General features: G+C 15.2%; 1 protein-coding gene across 1 annotated transcript, besides 33 other annotated features; it reads left to right on the top strand. All coding sequences in view use genetic code 6, as the record gives it.

Annotated features, from left to right (window-relative positions):
- Position 1: 1 nt before the first annotated feature.
- Positions 2-39: a microsatellite.
- Positions 40-325: 286 nt separating this feature from the next.
- Positions 326-395: a microsatellite.
- Positions 328-395: a microsatellite.
- Positions 356-431: a microsatellite.
- Positions 379-439: a microsatellite.
- A 681-nt stretch (positions 440-1,120) lies between these two features.
- On the top strand, positions 1,121-5,256 carry IMG5_191360 (hypothetical protein; the record flags this gene model as incomplete). Its single annotated transcript, XM_004025073.1, has 5 exons — positions 1,121-1,507; positions 1,557-2,213; positions 2,312-2,823; positions 4,282-4,489; positions 5,218-5,256. 5 exons carry the CDS (start codon positions 1,121-1,123, stop codon positions 5,254-5,256), a joined length of 1,803 nt encoding a protein of 600 aa, XP_004025122.1.
- Positions 2,235-2,295: a microsatellite.
- Positions 3,345-3,384: a microsatellite.
- Positions 3,350-3,409: a microsatellite.
- Positions 3,692-3,760: a microsatellite.
- Positions 5,060-5,112: a microsatellite.
- Positions 5,078-5,120: a microsatellite.
- Positions 5,110-5,207: a microsatellite.
- Positions 5,145-5,207: a microsatellite.
- Positions 5,173-5,216: a microsatellite.
- Positions 5,175-5,216: a microsatellite.
- Positions 5,257-5,715: 459 nt separating the features above from the next.
- Positions 5,716-5,758: a microsatellite.
- A 48-nt stretch (positions 5,759-5,806) lies between these two features.
- Positions 5,807-5,865: a microsatellite.
- Positions 5,866-7,179: 1,314 nt separating this feature from the next.
- Positions 7,180-7,231: a microsatellite.
- A 759-nt stretch (positions 7,232-7,990) lies between these two features.
- Positions 7,991-8,060: a microsatellite.
- A 122-nt stretch (positions 8,061-8,182) lies between these two features.
- Positions 8,183-8,231: a microsatellite.
- Positions 8,232-10,145: 1,914 nt separating this feature from the next.
- Positions 10,146-10,187: a microsatellite.
- Positions 10,157-10,195: a microsatellite.
- A 123-nt stretch (positions 10,196-10,318) lies between these two features.
- Positions 10,319-10,422: a microsatellite.
- Positions 10,320-10,449: a microsatellite.
- A 149-nt stretch (positions 10,450-10,598) lies between these two features.
- Positions 10,599-10,637: a microsatellite.
- A 118-nt stretch (positions 10,638-10,755) lies between these two features.
- Positions 10,756-10,788: a microsatellite.
- Positions 10,789-11,340: 552 nt separating this feature from the next.
- Positions 11,341-11,378: a microsatellite.
- Positions 11,379-11,535: 157 nt separating this feature from the next.
- Positions 11,536-11,589: a microsatellite.
- A 1,072-nt stretch (positions 11,590-12,661) lies between these two features.
- Positions 12,662-12,707: a microsatellite.
- Positions 12,708-12,855: 148 nt separating this feature from the next.
- Positions 12,856-12,914: a microsatellite.
- A 39-nt stretch (positions 12,915-12,953) lies between these two features.
- Positions 12,954-13,018: a microsatellite.
- Positions 12,969-13,018: a microsatellite.
- Positions 12,973-13,044: a microsatellite.
- Between the last annotated feature and the right edge of the window lie 12 nt (positions 13,045-13,056).

Here is a 13,056-nt window from a genome sequence, read left to right as displayed (position 1 = left end):
TTTTTTAATAAAATAAAAATTTTTATATATAAAAAAAATAAAAAATTATAAATGAAAAATAGATATAATTTATTTTATTTAGAAAATTAGAAATAATTATAATAATAATTTTTTATATATCTTATTTATTTTTAATTAAAAATAAATTTTATATATAAAAAAATTTATATTGATAAAGAAAAAATAAATAAATATATAATAAATATATATAATATAAAATTAAATTTATTTATTCTAGAATGATATTTATTTATCATATTAAATATTATAAAAATAAAAATTAAATTTATTTATATTAGAAATCTTTTTAAATAAATTTTTTTATAAAAATAAATAATTAATACTAAAAATAATTAATAAATAAATAAATAAAAAAAAATATAAATAAATAAATATATATATATATATATATATATATATATATATATATATATATATACATTTATATTTCATTAATATTAAAATTTAATTAAATAAATCTTTTAAATAATTTTATTTTATTATTTATAATCTAAACTTTTTTATTATTAATAAAAAAAACGTAAAAACATTTCTTTTCAAATTAATTCAAAAATAAAAATATTTAATTTATTAATTATTTATGATATTTAAACAAAAACAAAAAAAACGAATGAAAATAGTCCCATTTCCAACTTTATAAAAAACTAAACTTCATTCCGAATATATTCAAAAAGGCAACTTAAAAGCATTCGAACAATCCTTAAACGAAAAAAAATATAAATATTTAAACTAAACAACATAAAATATAATTCGTATTCGCAGTTAAGACTCTTAACGTTAACAATCTCCCCGACGTCCTATATATTTTACGAAAGACCTTCATCCTAAACCCTTTTATGAGATACTTCCAGTCCACATTCGTGATTTTTATAAGAAAAAGCCTGATTTTATGGATATTTTTAGTGAATATGACCTTATAAAATCTTAATTTAGTCAATTAACTGAATAAATAACCTCCTATAGATACGAAATAGGCGAGCAACTATAATAGACAATTGAAAAAACAACCTAAATAATTCAAAAAATCCTTATGTAAACAATAAAACATTTTTAGTCTATATAAAAGACTTCCGAGAAGCAAATAGACGAAAATTTAAAAATGATAAAAAACCTCGAGTTTGAAAAAAAAGATCTTGAATGTAAAAATAAAGACTTGAAAACCCGTTATATAATCCAAGAATCACTATATAAAATAAATAAAATAAACTCCGATTCTCTACAAAAAGAACTTTTACTCCTCCACGACCTTTTAAAAAACGATGTTTTAAACATGATAAATCATTTAGGAAATTTAGAATAAAACCAAAATGCTTTATAAATAAAAGAAAACAACCCTTGTGAATTATTAAATTTAGATTTATTTAATTTCTAGAAATTTTTGGCACTTTTTGACTAAGAATAAGTCTAAAAAACTGCCGTATTAGGAAAAATGGGAGGCTTAATAAAAGCAATGTTATAAGGAATTAAATAAGATGCATTTACATAAGTACATATACAAAGAACATAATTAAATATATTAAATATATATATAATAGGTATAGGATGGTGAATTAGAATGGAATATATAGAAAATATAAAGTTTTTAAGAAAATAATAGTGTTTTTTAAGCTTCGTTTTTCGAAGGAGAAGTTTCTAGTATAAATTATTTAAAAAGCTAAAATAAAATACCTTTAGATTAAAATAATATGACAAACTAAGAAATATTAAAAATTAAAGAGTCTGAATTTTAATAAAAAAATAAAAACACAGAAAATACTAATATCAACGAAAATTGGAATTTGACAATAAACTTTATTGTTTTTATCGAAAATATATCCAAAAATAATGAATCTGGTCGGGTAATGTAATGGAAAACATTTAAAAATTTAATATTTGATATATATTAGTAAAGAATATAATACTAAAATGAAATAAATACTTCTTTAATTAGCCATAGTATGCCTTTTGATGAATTCGTTTGCATTTTTTTCCTCCAAAAACATAAAATAAGGAAAATCGCTGAAGGAAAGATATTCGAATTATTAGTTTCTTTAAGATTTTATATTAAAAACTAAACAAGAGCATTATACTTTTCACTTTTATGTAATTTAACAAAATATTATTATAATAGTAATGAAAATTCTAATAAATTCGATATTTTTGCATAAAATTTCTTCTTTTTTACATTTAAAATAATAATGAAATATAAAAATGTAGAAAATAAATAATATAAAATATTTATATATTTATATATATATATATATATATATATATAGATTATATATATATATATATTAAATTATGTAATTAGAATATTATTGAATATTAAGAGAATGAATATTTTTAATTAAATATACTTACATTAATAATTGATGAAATAATCTCTTTTTTTCAAGAAAATATAAAATAAAAAACATTATAAAAACTTTAAAAATTTTATATATAATAAGAAACTTAAGAAATAATTGAAATAGATAAAATTCTTGAAGTTATAATGGAAGAATATTTCGAACTAAAAAAAAAAAACTACCGAAACATCACTAAATAATTCTCTAAAGTATACGAAAATGAAAATGGTGTATTTTCTCTTGATAATATAACCTAAATAATAAAAGAATCATACTACAATGTCTAAAAAGTTACAAAAAAATATACTTTTCCTTCTATATTTACGCATACTAGGGTTTTTTTAAGAGCCCTTACTTCCACACATAATAAATTCGATGTAACACCCAAAGAATTTTTACAAGCAGTTTAAAAATACGGTTTAGATTGTCCTTTTCCTTTTGTTTTTATACCTGAAGATTAATAATATTAAAATGAGTTAAAAATAAATTATTTTTATTGGAAAAAAAAAAATATTTTTTTTTTTTTTTTTTTTCTTTTTAGATAAATACTAAAAAAATATGAATATAATTAATAAGATGAATTAAAACTAATTGATTTAACATAAGAAAAAAAAGAAAAAAGTACAACAAAAACGACTGTTATATTTAAAAATATAAACTAATAAAATATTCTTGACGAAAAAAAAGAAAACCCAAATATTCCTATATAAATTTAATAATCTAAAAATTAAATTAAAATAGATTCTACATCTTCCCTTTTTGCATAACATTTTAGTCTTTTAAGAGAAATAAGGGCTTATTGTAAAAATTTTAAGGAAGCATACCAAAATGAATCTAATGTGGAAACTTTGTGGGCTTAATTTGCTAATATTATTAATATTTTAGATGTAGGATGTCAATTTCTTAATTTTCCTATTAATATATGATTTTTTTGTGGATATATTTATATAATATATTAAGTTTTAACTTATTTTTTTCTTAGAAGATAATAAATTAATATATAAATATATATATATAAAATAAATATATATAAAATTAAAATATTATTAAAAATTAAATATGGAAAATTAAAACTAGTTTAATATTGAATTTAGTACAAAAAAGAAAATAGTAAAAATAAAAATTATATTTTTTATTTTAAATATACGTTTTAATATACCATAAATATTTGTCATTAAAAATATATAACATAAAGAATTATTTAAAAATGTATAAAATCTTAAACATTCTGCATCTGCAAAAAGCAGTCCTTTATTATATATAGACAGTCCTTAATTTGATAAAAATATATAATAATAAAGCAATATAGATTCAATATTTTAAAATTAATTAGAATGGTAAAAATATATATAAATATATATAAATTTATATATATATATATATATATATATATATTTATATTTTTATATATAATAAAAGTGTTGATATTATTGAAAATAATAGCGGAGTTTAACCTTAATTTATATTTTATATAGATTAAATAATCCCAATAAAATCTGTTGTTGATTTATTTATATAAATGTCAAACTAAAATGACTTTATATTAATTGAATAAAGCAAAAACTAATTAATAACTTTAAAATAGAATAATATTATTGTAAAAGATTTTTTATTTTAATGTATATTTACTCCTAATTTCGATAAATCAATACAAGCTTTTAAATTATAACTTTTTATTAATAATACTTCATAACCAAATAAAATTATATTGAAAGGACTCTTAGGAGTATAAATAATAAAAATATATAAATATTATTTATTTTATATTAATAAAATAAGAATTAAGATTAAAATAAATTATTTTTAAAAGAATTTAAAAATATACTAGAAAGTTCTAAAAAAAATCTATAAGAAACATAACAAGAAACTGAAATTAATTTATTTAAATATTTCATGACATTAAAGTATATATTTATATATATAAATAAAAAAGAGGTAATATTAAAAAATAAAATAGTGACTTAGATGATGACACAAATAATGAAAATTATGATCCATTTTTATTAGAAGCCACTGCATTTTAAGAGTTTTCTAAAGTTTTTTCATCATAAAATAACTAAATAGGCCATAAATTGTAACATTTTATCCAAAATTTTTCACAAAATACCACTAAAAACTCAATGTAAGAAATCGGCTTATTAGTAAATTAAATAACAAAAATGTTTAATTAATTAAAAATATCACAAAACTAATATACTGAACCATATTTCCAAATATCCTTAGAAAATTATTTATTTACAAAACTAAATAAGAGTTTATAATAGGTTTATATACAAAAAAGCATAAAAAATGAGTAAATATTCCAAGAAAAAAAGCAAAAAATAATACAGAAAATGTCTATTTAATAAATATTTTAATTTTTAGATTTAAAGCAAAAATATTGGTTATAAAAAAACTAAAATGAAAAACCCTATATCGAGTCTATAAAATAACTAGAATTAATTACATAAGTAAATTCTCCAAAAGAAAAACTTAAAAATTGTATGCTAATGTAATCTAATATGAGAGCCGCAGTTATTGATTATCATAAAGGAAAAGAAGAACTTTCTTCTATGGATGATGAATTGCCAGTTCTTATTTATATAATATTATTTAGTTAAATTCCATTTATTTTCGCGTAACTATTAATTATAGAAGATTATGTGTGTATTGATAATACTTATGAGGCTGAACTAAGATTTATAACTAATTTAAGAGTATATAAAAAATTTAATTAAATAGAAATATTTAAAAAATAAATAAAAAAATATAATAAAATTAAATATATATAAATTTTTATAATTATACATAAATTTTTATATATATATATACAAATATATATATATATATATATATATATAATTTTATATATATTTATATTTTTTTATAGGTTGCCTGCGAATATGTATCTAGAGAATGGGATATATGAATAAATAATTTAATATAATTTATAAATATATAAAATTAATATTTTGTTTTATTTTTTTTTTATAATAAATAAATAAAAAATATTTTTATCTGCTATTTTTTTTTTATGAGAAAAGTTTTTATCAGAAAATATGATAATTATGATAAAATAAATGGGTAAAGAAACCATAGAAATATTCCAAAAATATTAGACACATACCCAATGATAATAAATTTAGATGCTATTGAAGAAAACATAGTATTTTTTTAATAAATTTTTTAAAAAAAAACACATAGGAAGACATTTAATTATATGATAAATAACATATTAATTATTATTTGAAACGAAATATTAATGAATAAAAATAAAAATTATTTGATAATAAATATGATTAATATTAAGAATAAAACGATAAAAATTTTAATAAATATATTCAATAGTAAATTTTAAGTTTAAAAAATATTAAAATTTTTATTTTTAAAAAAATAAATAAGAATAAACTAAAAACTATAATAAAAATAAAAAAAATTGAAAATTCAAGCCTAAAAATCAAACGAATTATTAGTTAATTTATATATATATATATATATATATATATATATATATATATATATATATATATATATATATTTTTGTTTCAAAGAACTATGTTTTTTCAAATGATTTTAATAAAACAATTAAATAAGTTTAAAATATAAACCATTATGAAGATAAATAAATACTAAATAAATAGACATAAAAAATTATTGGATTATTTAAAGATAAAAATTAAATATATTCTTCTGCATTTATTAAAAATAAACTATTAAAATATTCGTGATTTGATTTTAAATTTCCAATTAAAAAATAAATAAATATGAAGTTTTTTTTTTTTAAAAAAAAAAAACTATATATATATATATATTTATTAATTTAAATAATAAAAATATAAAAAAGTTTTTTTTTTTTTTACATAAAATCTATAAATTTTTTAAAAATAATAATAAAAAAAAATTAAAAAAAAATGTATTAAAAAAATATAGAAAATCTAGATGATTAATAAATATATATAATATAAGATTTACTAAACGTAAAAAATTAATAAAAATAAAACTAAAAAAATATATAGAATACTCAAGACTGGAAAAACCCAACTGACCTAACTCGAATAACTCTAAAATCATTTCTTGACATAATAAAAGCATAAACAGATAAAATCCATAATATCGAAAAGCAACTTTAATAAAAAGTTAAAAATTAAAATACATAAATATAATTTATTTTAGGCATCAAAAATAGAATTAAATACCTAAATATTACAAAAAGTCAATACAACTGATATGACACGTTTATTAAGTCAAATATAAGAAAAAACAGAATAAAAAGTTTCATATGAACACTTCCATTAATGTATGAAAGACACAGTATAAAAATCTGAGCTTTAATTTCATTTATCAACTAAAATAACAATTGATGAATTTCGTGAAATTCTCTAAAAGTAAGATTTATCGAAAAATATTTAATAATAATTCGAAAATTTCGAGTAAGAAATAAACAATAATTTACAAAAAAACCTCGATTTTTTCAATTAATAAATTAATTAAAAAGTAAATATTTAAGATTTATCTGAACTTTTAGAAAACAAAGCAAATAAAAACGCTTTATAAAGAAAAGTTAATAAAAACGAACTCGAAATGTATTCAGATAAACTTTTTTAAGACTTAAAATTATATACATAGGAAGAATCATCATTATTGAGAAATCAAATAGAAAAAACTAAATACGAACTAGAATCTTTTTCCTAAAAAATAACGGAAAAAAATGATTAAATATAAAAATAAATTGAAAATATTATGCTTTATTAAAAAAAAGTAGTTGATTTTGATTAAATCCAATCTTTTCTTGACTAAAACAAATTCGAAATTTTCCAAAACCAAAAATAATTCTAAAACAAATTTTAAACGGAAATAAATTTTCAACTAGAAAAAAATTTAAATTCTTAATTAGAAAAAATAAACACTGAAATAAAATAAAATCAAAACGATCAAAAAAAATACCTAGAAGATTTTTCATAAAAACTAAAATAAAAAATAGACCTTTAAGAAGTCTAATAAGCCCTAAACATAACACAAGCCGATATTTCTGCCCGTTTTTTAGAATTTAAAGACGAAATAAAAAAAAGGCTTGAATAAATTCCCTATAAGACTACCGAAAACACACAAAAAACAGAACTTTTAGATTTAAAAATAAACGAAAAGCTTTCCATAAATGACTTCGAGAATTATTTACATTAAACTAAATAAATACACGAATAAATTGAAAAAGAATTAATATTAAAGTCTAATATAAAAGACGTTCTGACATTTTTAGATACGAAAATTTCTATAGAAGATTTTTCCAAAAACCTTTAATTAATACACCAAGAACTCGAAAATAAATGTAATTTAATAGATTTTAATAATCTAGTGAATGACTAAGCTATTATAAACGAATCTTTATGTACAGAAAATATTGTAGGTAGATGGACTTGGAAAAGTAATAATCTTAAATAAGGAAATATAGTTCCTTGGGAAAGTTAAGTTAGTAATACTTTACCAGATAACTTTTTATGGGAAAAAGATTAGACTTTTGTTATTTGTGTAACGCCAGGTTTATATTAGGTATAATGTGGATTTTTTATAGGAAAAAAAAAGGGATAGGTAGTGTAAATCTTTGTCAATAATTAATGTAAAATAATAGCAAATAATGAAAATTATGGAGTATAAAAGTAAAAAAGATATTTATTTTATTTAAATTAAATAAAATATAAATATTTATTTATTTATTATTTATAAATATATATATATAATTTTATATTTAATTTATTTATTATTATTGATTAAATTAAAGAAATAAAACTGTTAATAAAAGTATTGAACTTGAAAGTGGTAATTAAAGTGGTAATTTTAGTATATAAATTCTTATATTTTATTTATTTATAAATATTATTTTATATATATATATATAAATATTTATTTTATTATTTTCTATTAAGGTATTACTATTAATGAATTTCTCGTTCTTTCTGAAATGTCTAAAATTATCATTGTTTATGAAGGTGATTAAAATTCTGAAGGTTTTTTAGGATTAAAAAGACTTTGAATATATTTTAATTAATATGTACAAAAATAAATTTTATCTTTTTTAAAATATATTTTTTATATATATATATATACATATAAAATTAATAAAAAGTTATTATTTTTTATTCTTATATACTTATATAATAAAGGTTTAAAATTTATAAATCTTATAATATAAATGGAAATTTAAATATATATCAGATATATTTAATAAAATATAATAAATAAATAAATATAATTAATTAGATTTTATACTTAAAAATAAAAAATTATTTATAAAAAAATATATGTATATTATATTTTCAAATAAATATAATTATTGCATTTAAATAAAAATTTATATGATTTAAATATATATTTCTAATCATATAAAAATATATTTTTTTTTCTTAAAAAAAAAAACCTATTATATTTTAAAAAAAAAAAAAAAAAAAAACTAATATATTTATATATCTATATATATTTTTTTTTTTTTAAATAAAATATATGTAAAAAAGCGATATTTTTTTTTTTATACTTCTAATTATTCTTTATGTATTTTAAGGAATCCTTCTTACTTTTTTTCTCATAACCCTTCCTATGTTACTAATCGAACGTGGCCTTAAAATATCCGAAACTGCCATATTTACTATAACAGCCTACCCTTACAATTTAAAGCTAATATTCGCCCCAATAGTAGATTTATACTACATAAAATAGCTCGGTAAGCGTAAAACTTACATAGTCTTATTTTAATATTTATGTAGTTTACTATTACTAATACTCTCGTATTACGTAAAGGACTTATTTTAGAATTTTAGAATCAATACACTGGCCACTATAGGATTTTTTTTAATATTATTCATAACTTTCCAAGATATTGCAGTTGATGCCTGGGGTATTAAAATAATTTCTCCGTAAAATCTATCTTATGTATCATCTACTTAGAGTATAGGCATGTCTGTTGGTTTTTTGATAGCTAATTCTATATTTATTCGTTAAAAATTAGACGAGTCTCGATTTTTGTTTTTTTTCGGATTTTTTATTTTAATAATAACTGTCATAATCCATTTCTTTATTCAAGAAGAAGGCTTCAATAAAAACCAAGAAATTTAAAAAAAATCGAAAGAATATAATTTTAAGTAGATCCTGTCTGCAATATAGGGCTTTTATACAAATAAAAATCTCAAAACATTAATTATAATCGCTTTATCATAAAATTTAGGCACAGGTCCAATGACTGCTACATTCTAACTAAGAATTTAGCAAGCAGGTATAACCAAAGAGAATATATCTTCCGTTTCATTTTACATATTTCCTCTAAAATTAGCCTTCCCTCTACTAATTGCCTACTTCCTAAAGAAACGCTTAAATAATTAATTCTAAAAGACATGTCTATCAATACATATATGTGTTTAAATTTATCAATTTATATTCTATTAAATAATTTAAACTGGTTTATTAGACAAAAATTCATATATTTTATACTTGTATCTCTTCACAATCTAACTAAGCGACTAATTTATCATAATATTAATTTTCATATCAAAAAATATTTTGTATTAGAAAATAGCTCATATAGGTCTAGAAGGGCTTTTCGTGACTATGTTAAGTTCAGTTTCTAATATAGGTAAAAAATGGGTAATTTTATTTTTCTAGTATTTTAATGAAACTTACAATTTTAATTTGATTACAATAATCTTATGGATTTATCAAATATTTTACATCTAATTTACGTTTAAAATATTTAAAAAATTAGACAACTTAGATGAAAGTGAATGGAGTTTAGAAAATGATAAAAAAATAAAATGAAAATTATTTTTAAAATAAATATATAATGTATATTATATATATTATACATATTTATATATTTAATATTTTTTTTTTGTTCTTTTTTTATATTTATTATTTCACTCATTTTTTTTTTTAATATTATTTAAAATTTTTATATAATTTTTTTATTTATTTTAATAAAATCTACACTTTTATTATATTTTGATATGTTTTTTATTTTATTTTATTTTTATTTTTATTTTTATTTTTATTTTTATTTTTATTTTTATTTTTATTTTTATTTTTATTTTTATTTTTATTTTTATTTTATTTTAATTTTAATTTTATTTTTATTTTTATTATTTTAATCTTAATAATTAACAATTTATTAAATATTATTATTTATCATATTTATCTAATATGTACTTCATTTTTTATATATTTTTCTTTTAAATATTTTATTAAAACTATTTTTTGTTTTATTTTTTATTTTGTTATTATTTTTATCTTATAATTCTTTAATTTATAATAATACTTTTAATTTAAATATTAGAAAAATCTTATTTTATTATTAATAATATATTTTTTATTCATATCTAATATTATTAATAATATTTATATTTCTATAAATATTATTTATAAAATTTTAGAAACATTTTATTTTTTAATATTTATATATATATATATATATATATTATATTTAAATTATTATTAATTTATATTTTTTTTAACAATAAATCTTGAATTGTTTTTATTCGAATTATTCTTCCATTTTTATTAATTTTATTTTTTAAATTTTGGTAATTATATAATTTTCATAAAAAATTAATATTTTTTTTTCAATATTAAACATTTCTTATTTTAAATCCAAAAAAAAAATCTTTTCAAAAAAAAATTTATATATATAATATTTTTATATTTTTTTTTAATAAATATTTTTTATATATTAATCATTTTATACTAATATATATTTAATATTTTTTTATGAAAATCTTAATTATTTATATATTATAGATTATATACAACTAATATTCCAAACACTTAATTTTCAAACAAGTAATACCGAAAAATGCAAATAACATTATTAATCAGTATAATTCGTTTTTTATAAGGGTTTTTTATTTGTAAAAAATCTTTAAATTATTATTTTAAATACTTTTCAAATTGATCATGATAAAATTTTTTAAGTATTAGAGAAATTGATTTTCTTTATTTATATTTTGATCATATTAGAAGTCTTGTTAATAAAAAGAAATAATTTTAATATTTTTAAATATAATTTATATTTTTTTATTTTTATTTCATAAAAAAAAATTAAAATAAAGAAAAATTTTAAAATATATATTTTTATTATAAAAAAAAAATATCCAAAAAGATTTATAATATAAAATTTTATAATAAAAAACATAATAATTTATATTTAAAATTTAAATATATAATTTTTTTTATTTATATTTATTAATTAAAAATTTATAAGTTTAATAAATAATAATTTATATTTCAATAAAAAAAATTATAATGATTAAAGATAATAAACTCTATTTTTAATATATTAGTAATAATAGAGATAATATATTTCATACAATGTAATTTATAGAACATTGAATAAATAAATCAATAAAATTTTTTTATAAATTATTTATATTATAATAAAACTTTAATTTTTTTTTTTCTAATAATATAATTGATATAATACAAACATAAAATAAATAAATAAAATATTTATAAAAATATAAATTAAATTAATTATGTTATTTTTTTTATAATAAAATATTTGATTTGAATTTATGTCTTATGTTGAATTTTTTCATATTTAAACCATTTTTAAATATAATATATTATTATTATTAATATATTATAAAACAGATAAAACAAAATATTTAATCAATTTTTCTTATATATTTATAAATGACATATAATTATTTTAACTATAAATAATAACTTTATTAATTACTAGTGTATTAAATATAATGTTTCATAATAATTAAAAATTAAAGATATTAATTCTTTTTATTTTAATAATTAATAAAATTCATTAAATTATCAATAATTTTAAAATTTATGATATTATTATAACAAAAAATAAATAAATATATAAATGTTTAATATATTATTTATTAATATAACAACTATGAATAAATATTTAAATTTAAAAATGGAATGTTTCAATTAAAATATAAAGGTTTTCTAATGATATAAAAGTAAAATTTTTTAGTAATTATATAAAAAAAATATAAAGTAGAAGAAAATAAATTTTTCATAAATTAAATATTAGAATTAAAATAAATTAATAAATTTAAATAGAAATATACAAACAATAAAATAATAAATTATAAAATTTTTTTTTTTAAATACACAGTAACATAAATTAAAATAATATATTATTTTTTAATTTTTACAATTTTTTTTTTATTAAAATTAAAAAAATAATTTTTTAATATTATATAAATAAAATAAATATATTAAACTATATATATTATTAATTAAAACAAAAAAAATTAATGGATTCCGGAGAAAATAATTGTCAATATAATTAAATATTAAATTAAATTTTCAAATATTTGTAATAAATGATAAATGAAATATATAAATGTAAATATATAAATATAAGTAATAAATAAAAAATTATATAATAAAAAGATAAATATTCTTATTATAATTAATAAATTATTAAAAAATACAAATTATAATATATATATTAATATAATAACATTTTTTTAATTACGTATTCACATTTTTTAATAAAAAATATATTCAATAAATTAATATAAATATTTTATTTATATTTATATAACTAAAATTATATTGTAAATTATATAATAAATAAATTACTATAAAAAAATAAGTATTAATTATAAAATAAAATAATAATTATAAATTTTTAATAATATAATATATTTAATTTATATATATATTATAATTAATATAATTGGTATATATATAATTAAATATTTTATTAAAATTAAAT

The sequence above is a fragment of the Ichthyophthirius multifiliis genome (genome assembly GCF_000220395.1).
Source record: "Ichthyophthirius multifiliis unplaced genomic scaffold scaff_1120509251373, whole genome shotgun sequence".
Classification (NCBI taxonomy): Eukaryota; Ciliophora; class Oligohymenophorea; order Hymenostomatida; genus Ichthyophthirius; species Ichthyophthirius multifiliis.
This window is presented reverse-complemented; position numbering and strand designations above follow the sequence as displayed.